Genomic DNA, 15,320 nt, shown 5'->3' with positions numbered 1-15,320 from the left:
CTCTTCTTTCTTGCTAAACGAGTGGCTACCTGGGAAGCTAACAGAGCAGGCACAGGATAGGCCTAAGAGACCCAGCTGGACGCCACTGTCATGACTGCCACAAGAATGCATGGTCGTTTACAGAATACGGATACCCCCAGAGAATGTGCCCTGTTTTAGGTTCCTGTGGCTGCTGTCACACGTACCCACAAACTGGGTGGCCTTAATACAGAAATGTATTCTCTTACGGTTCTGGAGGCCACATGTCCAAAATCAAGATGTTGACAGGGCCATGCTCCGTCGGAGGCTCCAGGGCAGACTCTGTTCCTGGCCTCTCCAGCTCCTGGTGGCCATCGGTGCCTGGGCTTGTGGCCGCATCACTCCAGTGTCGGCCTCCATTCTCCCATGGCCCTCTCCCCTGTGGCTTCTCTTCCATCTCTTGTAAGACACTTGGCATTGGTTTTAGGCCCCCCCTACTGGGTAATCTAGGATGATCTCATCTCAAGATCCTTGTGTTAATTACACCTGCAAAGACCCTTTTTCCAAATAAGATACCAATTATGGGTTCCAGGGAATTGTTCATAGACATATCTTTTGGGGACCTCCATTCAACCCACTACAGTCTGTCCTCTGGTCCCTCAAAACTTACATCTGCTCCACTTCCAAAATAAATGTTTCTTATGCCAACATGCCCCAAAGTCTCAACCTATTGTAGCATCAGCTCTAAGTCTAAAATTCCATCCGCTCAGCCAGGCGCAGTGGCTCACGCCTGTAATCCCAGCACTTTGGGAGGCCTGTGGGTGGATCACCTGAGATCAGGAGACCAGCCTGGCCAACATGGTGAAGCCTTGTCTCTACTAAAAATACAAAAATCAGCCAGTCGTGGTAGTACACACCAATAATCCCAGCTACTCAGGTGTATGAGGCACGAGACTTGCTTGAACCCGAGAGGCAGAGGTTGCAGTGAGCCGAGACTGCACCAATGCACTCCAGCCTGGGTGACAGAGCAAGACTCCATCTCAAAAAAAAAAAAAATTAGCCAGGTGTGGTGGCACATGGCTGTAGTCCCAGCTGCTCAGGAGGTGGAGGTAGGAGGATTGCTTAACCCTGAGGCTGAACCCCGGTGACAGAATGAGACCCCATCTTGAAAAAAACAAGAACAACATTTAATCAGCTCAGAAGTCCCAAATCTGATCATCGAAGTTGTGTCTAAATCAGGTGTTGGTGAGGCTCTGGGTAGGATCCAGATGGGGGCAAAATTTTTCTCCATCTTTTTACTTGTAAAACTAGAAAGCAAGTTTTATGCCTCCAAACTGCAATGTTGGGCTAGGCATAGACTAGACATCACCATTCCCAAAGGGAGAAATATAAAGGAATAAAGGGGTTGCCAGTCGCAAGCAAGTCTGAAATCCAGCAGGGCAAATTCCATGGGGTTTCAAGGCCCGTGAATGCTCTTCTGTGGCTCAGTGCCCCACCCTCTGCACCTGCACCTCTGCCAGCCTCTGCCTCTAGGCCTAAGGCCCTGACCTTGGAGTCATTCTTCCTTTTTCTCGAAGGGTAGCACATGTTTGCAGCTGCCTGGGTCTGTCATCCTGTTTCTTGCCTGTAGATTCTCAGAAGCCCAATACCTTCCTTCATTTCCTCCTGTCTCTGTTCCCTTCAATCCAAGCAGGCAGTGTTTCTGCTGGTAAAACAGTCTCATAAACCTTCTGGGTCTCCCCGTATGTCACAGGGAGCCAGGCCATTAGAGAGAAGGGTTCACTCGGATCCTCCCTGGATAATCTTGTCTCTATTCCTGGCTTCTGTTGAGATGAGTGAATGGACCCATGAGTCACATACCTCATCTCTGCAGAGATGGCTTTCTCTGCAGAACACACTTTCCTAACAGTGAACCTCCCAACATGAGCATCTTTTGCAATCTAAATAGGCTGCAGATATCCCAAATCACCCATGCTGGTTCCTTTTTGCTTAACAGTTCCTTCCTCAATTTATCTCTTTCTTCCTGTACTTTACCATAAGCAGCAAGAAGCAGCCAAGCCACACCTTCCACACTTTGCTTGGAAATCTTTTCAGCTAAATATCCAAGTTCATTGCTTACAAGTTCTGTTGAGCACCCGACAGTGAACACAGTTTGGCGAAGTTTCGCTTCAATGTGAGAAGCACCTTTCCTCCACTTTCCTCGTTGCCTTCTAAGGCTTCACCACAAGCACCTTTAATACCCATATTTCTACCAACAGTCTGGTCAGACAGGCTAGGCTTTTTCTACTGTGTGCCTCAAGATGTCCCAGCTTCTGTTTATTACCCAATTCCAAAGCCACATCCACATTTTCAGATATTCGTCACAGAGGCACCCCGCTCCTGCTCGCTGTCTGTATTGATTTCCTGTGATTCCCACGGGGAAGAGCCACAGGCAGGGCGCCCTAAAACAATAGAAATTTATCTTTTGATTGTTCCGGAGGCCAGAAGTTAAAAATCCGGTGTCGGCAGGTCCACGCTTTCTCCGAAGGCACCCGGGAAGAGCCTAGGAATAGCCGCCTGCCTCTTCCAACTCCACTGCCCCTTGGCTTGTGGCTGCGTCATGCCAGTCCCTGCCTCTGTGTCTCTCCTCGTCTAAGGACACTTGCTTTTGGATCTAGGGCCCACCCAGGTAATCCAAGATGATCTCATCTCAAGATCCTTTATTTAATTATATCTGCAGAGACCCTGTTTACAAATAAGGCCACATTTATGAGCTCCAGGGACATGGACATAGATTTTTTTGTGGCCACCATTGGACCTACCCAGCCATCCTGCAGTAGTCGGTTAATGTAGAACTTACACATTTTTGTTCCATAGTCATTGTTTTAAAAAGCGTGCACAGTGGGCTGGGCACGTGATTACAGGTGGCACGTGCCTGTAATCCCAGCACTTTGGGAGCCTGAGGTGGGAGGGTCTCTTGAGCCCAGAATGTCAACACTGCAGTGAACCTGGGCTACAAGAGCAAGACCCTGTCTCAAAAAGAATAAAAAAATAAAAAAGCATGCAGTGTTCTTTAGTGTGTGTTAATTTATCTGTAATTTCATGATTTAATGTTATGAAGTATTTTAGACATAAGTAACTTCTTTTACTTAGTGATACAGCTTGGGCATCTCTCTGTGACATTAATTTACAATACAGCATTCCCCTGTATGCAAACCATATCATATTTAACCAATCAATCCTTTCTCCTAGGACATGGAGCTTAATTTTGGATTTTTGTATTAGAAATGACTGCAGTGAACAGTGTTGTAGCTGGCTCATTGTGCATCTCTATGACTGTAGTTAAAAAGGGAATTTCTGGCCAGGTGCGGTGGCTCACGCCTGTAATCCCAACACTTTGGGGGGCCGAGTCGGGCAGATCACGAGGTCAGGAGTACGAGACCAGCCTAACCAACATGGTGAAACCCTGTCTCTACTAAAAATACAAAAATTAGCAGGGTGTGGTGGTGCACGCGTGTAATCCCCGCTACGCAGGAGGCTGAGGCAGGAGAATCACTTGAACCTGGGAGGCGGAGGTTGCAGTGAGCTGAGATTGCGCCATTGCACTCCAGCTTGGGCGACAGGGCAAGACTCTGTCTCAAAAAAAAAAGGAATTTCTGGGTCAAGTGGTTTTCAAAATTTAAGCTTTAATTTACATCAAGATACCGTTTTTTACCTATCGTATTGGCAAAAATCAAAAATCTGGATTTCTAGGTTCTGTTGGTGAAGCTGTGGGAACCAGGCCAGAGAAAGCGTCTGTCAGAGCCGCAAATGCACAGTGTGTGTCCGAGCAGACGATGGTCACTGGCCTGAGTGTGCTCAGAGGCTGGGCCCACACGTGCCGCTCTGCATGGCCAGACGTGGGTCACGGTCCCCGTGCAGAGCGGGAGGCCTCCAGCTGTGGGATGGGTGGGAAAGCAGGGGCAGAATGGTGCCCGGAAGATTTCACCGTTTGTGTTAAAAGAAAGAAAACCAAGAATCACATGGTATTTGCTTGATTTTCTGTAAAGAAATTCTGGAGAAACAAACAGGAAGCCACTAACAGTGATTTTCACACTGTGTGTGTGGGTGGGGGGAGACAGGGAGAAGGGAGGGGAGCAAGACTTCTCTGTCTACCCTCAGTGTTTGAGTCACGTGAATATTTTCTATTCCAACACGATTTTGATTTTTAAAGTTTAGTGAAGGGAAGAATGTAAACTGTTATAAGTTCTTTTTTTTTTTTTTCTCTTGAGACAGAGTCTTGCTTTATCACCCAGGCTGGAGTGCAGAGATGCAGTCTTGGCTCACTGCAACCTCTGCCTCCCGGGTTAGAGGGATTCTCCTGCCTCAGCCTCCTGAGTAGCTGGGATTACAGGCACCCGCCACCACACCCGGCTAATTTTTGTATTTTTAGTAGAGATGGGGTTTCACCTTGTTGGCCAGGCTGGTCTCGAACTTCTGACCTCAGGTGATCCGCCCGCCTTGACCTCCCAAAGTGCTGAATTACAAGCGTGAGCCACTGGGCCCGGCCTAAGTTTTTATTTTATTTTATTGTTTATTTTATTATTATTATTATTATTTGAGACGGAGTTTCGCTCTTGTTGCCCAGGCTGGAGTACAATGGCATGATCTCGGCTCACTGCAACCTCCGCCCTCCGAGTTCAAGTGATTCTTCTGCTTCAGCCTCACAAGTAGCTGGGATTACAGGCATGCACCACCACGCCCGGCTAATTTTGTATTTTTAGTAGAGACCAGGGTTTCTCCATGTTGGTCAGGCTGGTCTCGAACTCCCAACTTCAGGTGATCTGCCTGCCTCGGCCTCCCAAAGTGCTGGGATTACAGGCGTGAGCCACCGCGCACCTGGCCAGTTCTTTTTTATTTTTTTTGAGACGGAGTCTCACTCTGTCGCCCAAGCTGGAGTGTAGTGGCATGATCTCAGCTCAATGCAACCTCCACTTCTCCTGCCTCAGCCTCCTGAGTAGCTGGGACTACAGGCGCCCGCCACCACACCCGGCTAATATTTTGTATTTTTAGTAGAGATGGGGTTTCACCGTGTTAGCCAGGATGGTCTCAATCTCCTGACCTCGTGATCCGCCTGCCTCGGCCTCCCACAGTGCTGGGATTACAGGCGTGAGCCACCACACCAGGTTTCAGACACAATTTTTAAACAATTTCTAAGTTGCTGGCTAGGTACTACAGTCGTCGTCCCTCCAGCAGTGCCCAAGTGGGCCGACTCCTCCCACCTGCCCAGCACCCGGTGTTGGAGCTTCAGACAAGTCACATGGCCTCGCTGTCTGATGGGAACTTGTGTAATGAGTCTCCTGGCAGAGCCAGCGGGAGGGTGAGCAGAACTGCAGCCGCGTCAGGTTAGCGTGGCATCTGCCACCTGGGCCTCTGCATCCCGGACCCCGAGCCTGGTCCTGGAGCCATCCTGGAGCCGGGGCGTTCCCTGCATCAGCTCTGACCGATCGTCAGTTATCTTATTCCAGCACGTTTTGTGCTGATGAAGAGTTTTTTCCTGCTGTATTTTCCTAACTTGTTATTGCTGGCCTAAAGAAATCTCTCGGGTCTTCTAACTGCGTTTGAAGCCAGCCTCTCAGTGAACTTTCTCTGAGCTCCAGTAAATGGTGAGCTGAGTTGTTTCAGGTGCCAAGAGGAGCAGTGCTGACTTGGGTAAATGCTGTCCCATGTCCTGGCACTGGACCGAGAGCTGCGCCTGCACCGTCTGCGTTCACCCTCACATGCCCTCCCCTCAGCAGCCTCGCCTCGCACTGGGAGGGTGCCCCGCTGTGCTACGAGGGGCATTTATTCTCATGTTAACAATGTAACCTCATCCCTTGTTATAAATACTGGTTTTTATCAAATGAGCTGTCAAGATTTTTTAGATCAATATACCGGTTTTCTCCTTTAATCTACTAGTGAAGTCAACGATATTAACAGAGTTCTGGGAAAGTGCAGTATCCTTGAACTCCAGGAATTCATTTCTTCTCTTGCTCCATGTTTCCTGTGGTGACACTTTCGTGTCTGGTGCTGGGTGAGGCAGCCGCCTCAGGGGCCCACAGGTGTCTCGGTGTTGGAGGGCTGAGAGGGAGGGAAGGGGGAGCCACCATGGATCAGGTGAGAAGCCTCTCCACAGAGGCCTGGCGAGGTCCACCCTGCTGCAGCGGAGCAGGTGCCTGCGTGAGGAGGGCCTCCAGAGGGCAGCGGCAGGGCTGTGGTGCGACCTGCTTGTGCTCGGAGAGCAGTGGCTGCTGTTGTCCAGTGCTTGGAGGTGAGGGGCAACGAGGGAGGCTACCACTGTCTTTGAGGTGAAAGGGTGGTGGCCAGGCCAGGGTGTGGTGGAGACAGTGGGCACAGGACGGGTTTGAGAGATATTTGGGAATGATGGGCCCCCTAATGGATGGGTCATGTGGGTGGGACCCAGGACCTTCCCCGCAAATTGGTCTCTACCAGACCCCCGGTATTGAGATACTCTTGTACTGGGCTGCAGGGGAGACAGGAGAAGGATGTGGCTCGGAGAGATAACCGCTGTGCCTCCTGGGCCCTCACTGGGACTCCCAGCAGCCCTGGTGGGCATCCAGTCCCGCAGTGGTGGCCCTCCACCCCAGAAATCCTGCAGGCTGGCTGGCCTGACTCAGCTCGCACTGAGCCCCACCCTGCGCAGGGGTGGCCTCCAGAGCATGGAAGGCTCTCCTCCCACCTCAGTCCCGCAGCATGCGCAGAGGCCGGGCTGTCATTGGGCCAAGGCTGCGAGGCAGAAGCCTGGGGCAGGTGAGGTGGCTCCTGTGGACCTGCCGCAGGCTTAGGCGGGGAGCAGAGCAGGGGTCTGTGCGTCCGGAGGGCTGAGTGTGTACGGGATGTATCTATGGCAGGATTTCACTGGGCCTGGTCTCCCTGGGGCTGTTGTCGGGGGCCCCAGGTGGAGGTGTCTGCCAGCAGGGTGTCTGCCTGTCGCAGGTCGCCTCTGCATGGGGTCACCGGGTCACAGCCCACTGGCCTGCTCCACCACCACCAGAGAGCCCCAGCAGGGCAGGCTGCCAGGGGGTTAGGGGCTGGGTGGGTGGGTGGGTGTGAAGATGGGGCAGGGAGCAAAGCTGAGGGCAGGCAGGGCAGTGGTGGGCAGAACCTCAGGAGAGGGCCCATCCCATTCGCAGGTGTGGTGTGGGGGACAGGGTTGGAGCCCCTTCTTTGGCCTGGGCCTGTGGCCAGGGCAGCCAGGGCCTCGGGACTGGTGAAGAGGGGGTTGCTCTGTGCCCAGACAGAGGGGTTGGAAAGGAGGGAGGGCTTCTCTGTGGTGCCTGGGCTCAACCTTGGTTCTGGGGTCCCCAGTGGTGTGGGGAATTTGCAGAGAGCTTCAAGAGGATTTGGCTTTGCCCAGGGTGTGAGACCTGGCCAGGAGACCTGACGGCACCCCAGCTGGGCATGGGGGCCATGCTGGGTTCGACCAGCAAAGCAGAAGCTAGAGGTAGGGGTTTTCCGGAGGCACTGGTGCTGGTGAGCCCGACTGCAGCCTGGGGGTCCCTGCAGTTCACTGGCCTGGACACACAGACCCGCGTGCTTCTTCGGCAAGACTCCTTTGTGATCCATGAATTGGGGCCAGAGCGATGAGATCTCCTGGGCAGTGGCGGGGCTTTGCTTCCCACGCTCCAGAGCTGCGTCACCAGGGCACCCAGCTTCCTCTACCCCGGCTCGCTTTCCTCCCCGCTGCCTAAATCTCTTGCTCGTGGGCCCTTCGCTGCCAGCCTGGGACCTGCCTGTCCTGTTGAAATCCCTGGCTGTAGCTGTCTCCAGGTGCCCCCCTCCCGGCTGCGGACACCTCCACATTCTTGGGGGTTGCCTAGACTTGTTTCCTCTACGGCAAGGCCTTGGTGCCTGTGGCCCCCCTTCCTGTGCTGGCTGCCTGCGGCCCGTCCCCACATAGCTGTCCCTTCCTCTGGGAAGCCTGTGCCGGGAAGGAACCACTGAGCTGACTGACGTGCAGCTGGCTGAGCCTTTCCCAGGGTCATCGTGGCTGCCCCCACTTCCAAGGCTGCACCATGTGGCCACCGTTCCAGGCGGGCTGGGCTGGGCAGTCTCAGGCTCCTTCGTGGGAACTTGCTGCTGCTGCAGCTTGTCGATGAGCCTCTGGCTGCGGGAGACCACAGGTGACCATGGTGGCCACTCACAGGTGGGCAGCTTGACTTCAGGGGGGTAGTTAAAGGCGGAGTCGGTGCATGAAAACCTGTGTGTTCCTTCTCTGAACAGCTGTGTGCCCTCACCTTCTCATTAGCTTAAAACCATGATCCTATCTTTTTGTTTGTTTTTGAGTCAGTCTTGCTGTCTCCCAGACAGGAATGCAGTGGTGCAATCACGGCTCACTGCAGCCTTTCGTGGGCTGGTTCAAGCCGTCCTTCTGCCTCAGCGTCCCAAAGAGCAGGGACCACAGGCCCAGGCCACCGTGTCAGGATAGTTTTTTAGTTTTTTGCAGAGATGGTGTCTTGCTTTGTTGCCCAGACTGGTCCTGAATTCCCAGGATCAAGTGATCCTCCTGTCTCAGCCTCTGAAAGTGCTCAGCCACCACGCCTGGCCAAGCTTATAACATTCCATTTTATGCATTTTAATCTTTTAAAAAAATCTCCCTGGCTGGGCACGGTGGCTTATGCCTGTAATCCTAGCACTTTGGGAGCCCAAGACGGGTGGATCACCTGAGGTCAGGAGTTCGAGATCAGCCTGACCAACATGGTAAAACCCCGTCTCAACTGAAAATACAAAAATTAGCCCAGTGCGGTGGCACACATCCGTAGTCCCAGCTGCAGAGGCTGAGATAGGAGAATTGCTTGAACCCAGGAGGCAGAGGTTGCAGTGAGCCAAGATCACGCCGTTGCACTCCAGCCTGGGTGACAGAGCGAGATTCTGCCTCAGTTAAAAAAAAAAAAAAAAAAAAAAAGTCTCCCTAGGCTGAGGAAAATTTTTATGCATTAAATTAAAAAAATTGATCTGGACCAGGCAGTGTGGCTCACACTTGTAATCCCAGCACTGGAAGGTAGGAGGATTGCTTGAGCCCAGGAGTTTGAGACCAGCCTGGGCAACATAGAGACAGACTGTCTGTATAAAAAATTAAAAGATGAACTGGGAGTGGTGGTGCACGCCTGTAGTCCCAACTACTCAGAAAGCTGAGGTGGGGGCATCGCTTGAGCCCAGGAGGTCGAGGCTGCTGTGAGCCATGATTGAGCCACTGCACTCTAGCCTGGGTGACAGAGTGAGACCTTGTCTCAAAAACACAAAACAAAAAAAAACAGCATTTTTTTTAAATGTATGAACTTTTTAGATCTGTTTATAAATATCTGTCACTTTCACTTGAGGTTTACTAAGGAAGTATGATTCACTTGCAGGCCAAATTTAGGTTTATCCAGATACAGCTCAGTAAAACCTAGCTGGGAATTCAGCAGTGGTGCGATCTCGGCTCACTGCAACCTCAGCCTCCTGGGTTCCAGTGATTCTCGTGCCTCAGCCTCCTGAGTAGCTGGGGCTACGGGCGCGTGACACCATGCCTGGCTGATTTTTTTGTGTATTTTTAGTGGAGATGGGGTTTTGCCATGTTGGCCAGGCTGGTCTCAAACTCCTGACCTCAAGTGGTCCACCTGCCTCGGCCTCCCAAAGTGCTGGGATTCCAGGTATGAGTCCCCGTGCTCGGCCTGAAATTCTGTTTTAATTCCTCACTTCACCATTTTCCTTAAGTTTGGCAACTGGTGTTTCTTGAGACTCCCCACACCGCAACTGGCTGAGTCCCAGGGAGGGCAGGGACGGGCAGGGGGACGAGAGACTCCAGAACTGCTGGGTTTACGGTGCAGGTGGGGTTGGCTTCTGGCCCTTTGCCTGTTAGCTCGTACCCGTGGGAGCTGCCGGCCTTGCTCCTGGATCGTGGTCACGTCCTCCATGCCAGCCCCAACCTGGCGCACAGTGGGTCTGTTTGCAGGAGGGGAGGGACTTGCGGGTGAAGGCAGAGGAAAGGCCTGGCTGGAGACTGAGGCAGGCTAGTCACTGCTATCTTGTGGAGGCCGTCCTGCCCCACACTACCAGCACGGACTGGGGTGGAGCACAGTCCCGGGGCCAGTGTTGAAGGGGTGCCCTGGTGTGGGCAGGGCCCAGCATTCCTCCGTGCCCCCCTGCAGCGCAGTGAGTGAGGCAGAGCTGACCTCACCCTGCCAGTGCTACCTGCTCCCCCAGGCGTGCGCAGTGACACACAGCTACTCCTGCGGGCTGAGGAGGCTGACCCCATTAGCCATAGGGGTGGTTGGATCAGAGCAGCTGCGAAGGGTCCCTGGTGGTCGTGGGGGGTGGGTGAGGGATGGAGCTGCAGTGTCATCTGGCGGCAGTGGAGATGCTGGCGAGTGGGCAGACTGGGGGGCACAGCCAGGAGGACCTGTGGGGCTGCCTGTGGGGCATCCTGAGGCTGGGTGGGAGAGGCAGAGGCCAGGGTGCAGGTCGGACCTGTCATCTTGGGAGCCAGTGTACAAGGTGCCTGACCCAGGGCAGCCCAGAGGCGAGACGCCCCGGGGAAGGGGCACACTGCTGGGGCCGGGGAGGTGGGAGGTGGCCGCCCAGGGTCTGGGGGCTTGATCTCAGCAGCCTGCCAGCCCAGGCCCTGGAGTTGGGCCGGCTGAGGAAGTCACTGGGAGATCTGGATGGGTGGGTATCTCCTGCAGGGCGCGGGTAGCGGCTTCGAGGCCCTCGCACGTGTGTCCCACAGGCTGTTCTAAGCATGGCTCGTTGCAGTGGACTCGGGGGGCTGTGGGGTGGGCCGGGGGCTGCGGAGCTGGGAAGTGGGCCGTCCGAGCGCTCCTGGATCCGGCCTGGTGACCTGGCAGTCTGGCTGGGGTTAGCGGGGTCGCGTGCCCCAGAACCACAGGCTGGGGGGGAGGGGTGCGCGGTGCGACCGGGAGCATGCGCCCGGGGCGGCCCTGTCCGGCGCATTGATCAGCTGAAGCCCCGCCCCTGGCCGGCAAGCCCTGCCCCGGACCTCCGGGCTCCTCCCCCGGCTGCGGCGCTGGCCTGGGCAGTGCGGTGCGGGGCTGGACTCTGCCTGGTGGTGGCACAGCCGCCCTCAGCCCCGGCGCAGACATGGACCCCTCGCGAGCCATCCAGCACGAGATCAGCTCCCTCAAAGGTGCGGTCCTGGGGCCGGGCCCGAGCCGGGGGGCGCGGACCACACAGTGACCTCTGGCTGGGTGCAGCCCACGCAGGGTGGCGGGCAGGGTCTGCCATCCCTGGGGTGACACTGTGGGTCGCTGAGCCAGAGCCGCAGGAGACCCCAGACTCGTCCCCCTCCGGGCTCCACCTGGTTCGGGGTCCTACTGGGCTGGCTCCAGCGGCTCCGCAGCCCTGCAGGAGCGTCGGGGGCGGGGTGGCTGCTGCAGCGGCGGCGGCGGCGGCGGGGCGGGGTCAGGGACCCAGTGGGGGCTCAGCCTTCACAGCAGGGTCAGCCCCTTCCACCCGGCCCGAGTTTGCCGCCCACAACCTGGCGTCCAAGGGGCAGGGCAGGGCTGGGGGACCACTGTGCAGAGGCGCCGGGCCGGCTGGCCCTGAGCAAGTCCACACTGCGGCTCTTTGTCTTGGGGTGGGGTGGGGGGGCTGGGGGCTGCCCAGGAGCCCTGACTGGTTGCTCTGGAAACCCAAAGGGGTCTGGAGTGGGGGGAGAAGGGGCCGCCCAGTCGCACACCCTGGCCCTCCCAGTGCTGAATCAGCTCCCGCTTCGGTTCCCACAGGGTGGGGGCAGGGGGCGGTAGCTTCCGCCCGGGGGTCTTGGGGGGACGCCTGGACCCTGGCGCAGGGGTGTGTGTGCTTCGGGGGGGGTGTGTGCTGCAGGAGGTGTGTGCTGCAAGGCGGGGTGGGGGTGGCGCATGCCGCAGGGGGGCGTGTGCGGAGCTGGCAGGGTGGGCCAGGAACATTCTGCTCCGGGCTCCTCCCTGCGGCTTCCCTTCCCGCCTGCAGGCCCCTGGCTGGTGGGAGGGAGGGGACTCCTACCGAGCCCCGCCCCCTCTCTCTGCTGGAGGAAGCTACCGCCCTTTCCTGCCCGGAGCCGGCTTGGGGGAGGCGGGGCTGGTTGGGTGGCGGCCCAGCGGGGGTCAGTCCTGGCACCCCTGCAGGCCTGTGTAGGAGAGAACCTAGGTCCACGTCCTTTTAAGAGGCCTTGGGATCATTTTGGGACAGTGTGGGTATCGTGGGTTAGTTTGGTGGGGCCCTTGGAGATCTGGGGGGGATTAGGTTAGGGAATCAGGCCAGGAAGATGCGGTCGGCCTGCCGGGAGTGCAGGAGGTCAGTGTGGGGGAGTGCGCTGAGGGACTGGCCAAGAGGGTAGGGACTTCTTTGGGCACAGGGCTGGGCAGGCTTGGACCCAGCTGGTGTTGTTCCCAAAGCCACAACCCTGGTGGGTGGAGGGTCCGCAGGTGCTGGTGGTCCGAGGGGCGTGGCCACTGTGGTCCCTACATCTTCCTGGAGCCTCACCTCCTGAGGCTGGCCTTTTCCTGCCTGGGGCTGGCTTCAGAGGGAGGGAGAGCCATGCCGCAGTGAGCTGGCCCTGCCAGAGGGCTGTGGGAACCGTGGCTGTGCCTTCGGAGTTTCCCCGCCACCACACCTCTGTGCACGCAGGCGTGCGCGTGCGTGCGTGTGTGTGTGTGTGTGTGTGTGTTTGGAGCCTGCACCGTGGCGCCATGGCGACGGCCCCATAAACCCGCCCCCACAAGCTGCTTGTTGGCCGCCTGCCGGCTGCTGGCCAGCGCCTCCCACCTCGGGATCCCCGCTCTCTCCCCCTCCCCTCCACCGCCCTATTTATAATCAGTTCCCGGGTTTGCCGGGCTTGGTGGGAAGGGGTGTGTCGGCTTGGGGCGAGCAGCGATACGGGTGGGGGTCCATGGAGCACATCGTGGGACAGTGGGAGTGTTGGGTGCGGTTCTCATGCCTGGACCCTCAGTGAGGGCGGCAGCAGCGGGGCGGGGAGTGGGGGGTGGATGATGGGTGTGGCTGGGCCAGGCCTGCAGGGCCTCACAGGGCAGTTTCCTCTTCCCTTCCCTTGGGCCCTGGCCGTCTTCTGGCCTGGCATTCTTCCACCCTGCAGCCATCCATCTGGCCTGCAGACGGGCACTTGGGCTGCCCAGGGTGGGCATCTGTGGGCGGTAGGGACTCGGTGACTTTCTCTGTGGCAGCGGCTGGGAATCTCTGGCCTCCAACAGCTGGGTGGGGGTGAATTGAGGCCCCTCTGAGCCCTAGCTGGTGCTCTGCTCAGAGGGCTGTGGGCTTGGAGAGGCCACTCCTAATCTGGCCTGGAATGGGAAGTGTTAACTTGAGTGGCCACTGCCTCTAAGCCTGGTGTGTGGAGGTGGGGGCTCTGTCCGTTTGCCTGCCTGATGGACAGCAGCAGCGGTGCCTGCAGCCCTCCTCATGTGCTGTGGCAGCTGCCCCCAGCCGCTCCCCTCGGACTTCCTTCCGCAAGACCCCAGCTTCTTCCCCAGGCCCTAGTCCTCTCCGCTCAAGCCTCGCATCCCTCATCCCTCCAGGCCTGGCAGCCCAGCACCCCCCTTCAGATCCTTGTGAAGCTGGGACACCAGAGCCCACATCCCTGCCGAGGACCCCTCCTGCCCTCAGCCCCCCTGCCTGCCTTGCCACCCTCTTCTTTAGACTCTTGGTCTATATCCGCCCCCACTTGCCCCAGCAGAGTCTTAGGGACCTTGAAGGATGTGTTTAGAAACTGATGTCATTTCTGACGTTGGAGCCGCGGGGCCTGGTGGGGGGAAAGGGGCAGCTGTGGGGGTGGCCGCTGCCTCTTGAGGTGCCCCCCACTCTACAAGGGCCCCGTCGGCTGTGGGTGGGAGGGGCCGCCCATGCTGCTGAGTCAGAGGGGGCCGGCCCGGCGTCCTGGAGGAAGGCGGGCAGCCGGCAGTGCCGGCAGGGATTGCACGGAGCCAGGCGCCGCGAGCCACACAGCCAGGAGCCCGCGCCCTCACGCTCAGCGCCCCAGCCTGCCTGCCCGCCCGCCTGCCCTGCCGCTGCCCGCTGTCACACCCTGTAGCGCGGGAGCTTCTCGCGGCGCCCCAGGCCTTCTCGTGGTACCCCGCCTGCTGCCTTTGCCCCCGCACTGCCTGCCCGGCTCCAGCAGCCATGGTGGCCGGCATGCTCATGCCACGGGACCAGCTGCGGGCCATCTATGAGGTGCTCTTCCGCGAGGGCGTGATGGTGGCCAAGAAGGACCGGCGGCCCCGCAGCTTGCACCCCCACGTGCCCGGCGTCACCAACCTGCAGGTCACGCGTGCCATGGCGTCCCTGCGGGCACGGGGCCTGGTCCGCGAGACCTTTGCCTGGTGCCACTTTTACTGGTACCTCACTAATGAAGGCATCGCCCACCTCCGCCAGTACCTGCACCTGCCGCCAGAGATCGTGCCCGCCTCTCTGCAGCGCGTGCGCCGCCCCGTCGCCATGGTGATGCCCGCACGCCGCACCCCCCACGTGCAGGCCATGCAGGGTCCCCTGGGCTCCCCACCCAAGCGGGGGCCGCTGCCAGCGGAGGAGCAGCGGGTCTACCGTCGGAAGGAGCTTGAGGAGGTGTCACCTGAGACCCCTGTGGTGCCTGCTACCACCCCGCGGACCCTGGCCAGGCCAGGCCCGGAGCCTGCCCCAGCCACAGGTCAGCTGCACCCTGACCCCAAGTCATGATGGGTGGAAAGTGGGGGTCTGGTTGTCGGGTCTTGGGCCTGGGCCTGGGCTGGAGTGGTTGGAGTGGTCTGCCGGCTTGCGGAGCGTGGCTCACACCAGCAGGTGGCCCCCCCTGCCCGAGGGTGGGGGGTGCGCTTGCTGATGGGCCCATGTGGCCCCTCCTCCTCGGCTGGGGACCTTCGGGTGTGTAGGCCAAGGAGGAGCCTGTGGCCCAGGCACACCCCGGGGCCCCCCCTCCCCTCTCTCCAACACTGCCCTTGCCTTCGCCCCCTCCCCTCTCTCCAACACTGCCCTTGCCTTCGCCCCCTCCGCCTCCTCTCCTGTCCCAGTGACCTGTCTTCCCCGAGGCTCCTCGGCACTGAGGTGGGGGTGTGCGAGGAGGTGCTGGCAACGGTTGGGTGTGGCCCTCGTCCAGCACGTGGCCTGGCCGCCTCCCTTGCCACGGGGGTTGATGGGTGAGGCTTGGTGCTGCACAGAGTGCCCGGTGTGACCGGTAACTGAGTGCTTGGCCAGCTTGGGCTTGGTGGTGGCTGGGGACGGCCCTGGGCCGGATGGGGAGAAGCGCAGGGTCCAGGCAGGAGGCTCCTCTGGCAGGGCAGAGGCCAGGCTGTGGTGTGGTGTCTGCTGGCCCAGCCTGGGGCCTAGATAGGCTGTTCCCGGTACGAACCAGGTCGCACAGG

General features: G+C 58.2%; 1 protein-coding gene across 20 annotated transcripts in view; it reads left to right on the top strand.

The window, feature by feature from the left end:
* The window catches only part of PLEC (plectin), a 61,525-nt gene that overhangs the window by 12,075 nt on the left and 34,130 nt on the right, over window positions 1-15,320 (top strand). For 4 of the 20 annotated variants that reach the window (XM_063606985.1, XM_063606984.1, XM_034966883.3 and 1 more), the window contains exon 1: window positions 10,952-11,101. The exons of 11 other annotated variants lie outside the window; for them this stretch is intronic. In XM_063606985.1, coding sequence (XP_063463055.1) covers window positions 11,056-11,101 — 46 coding nt within the window. In that variant the 5' untranslated portion in view covers window positions 10,952-11,055. Of the gene's footprint in view, window positions 1-10,951; window positions 11,102-13,852; window positions 14,612-15,320 lie in introns of those variants that run through there. 5 more of the 20 variants (XM_034966864.3, XM_055116055.2, XM_034966863.3 and 2 more) reach the window with 2 other exon arrangements.

The sequence above is a fragment of the Pan paniscus genome, chromosome 7, assembly GCF_029289425.2.
Source record: "Pan paniscus chromosome 7, NHGRI_mPanPan1-v2.0_pri, whole genome shotgun sequence".
NCBI lineage: Eukaryota > Metazoa > Chordata > Mammalia > Primates > Hominidae > Pan > Pan paniscus.
The sequence above is the reverse complement of the archived record's forward strand: the minus strand, read 5'-3'. Positions and strand labels throughout refer to the sequence as shown.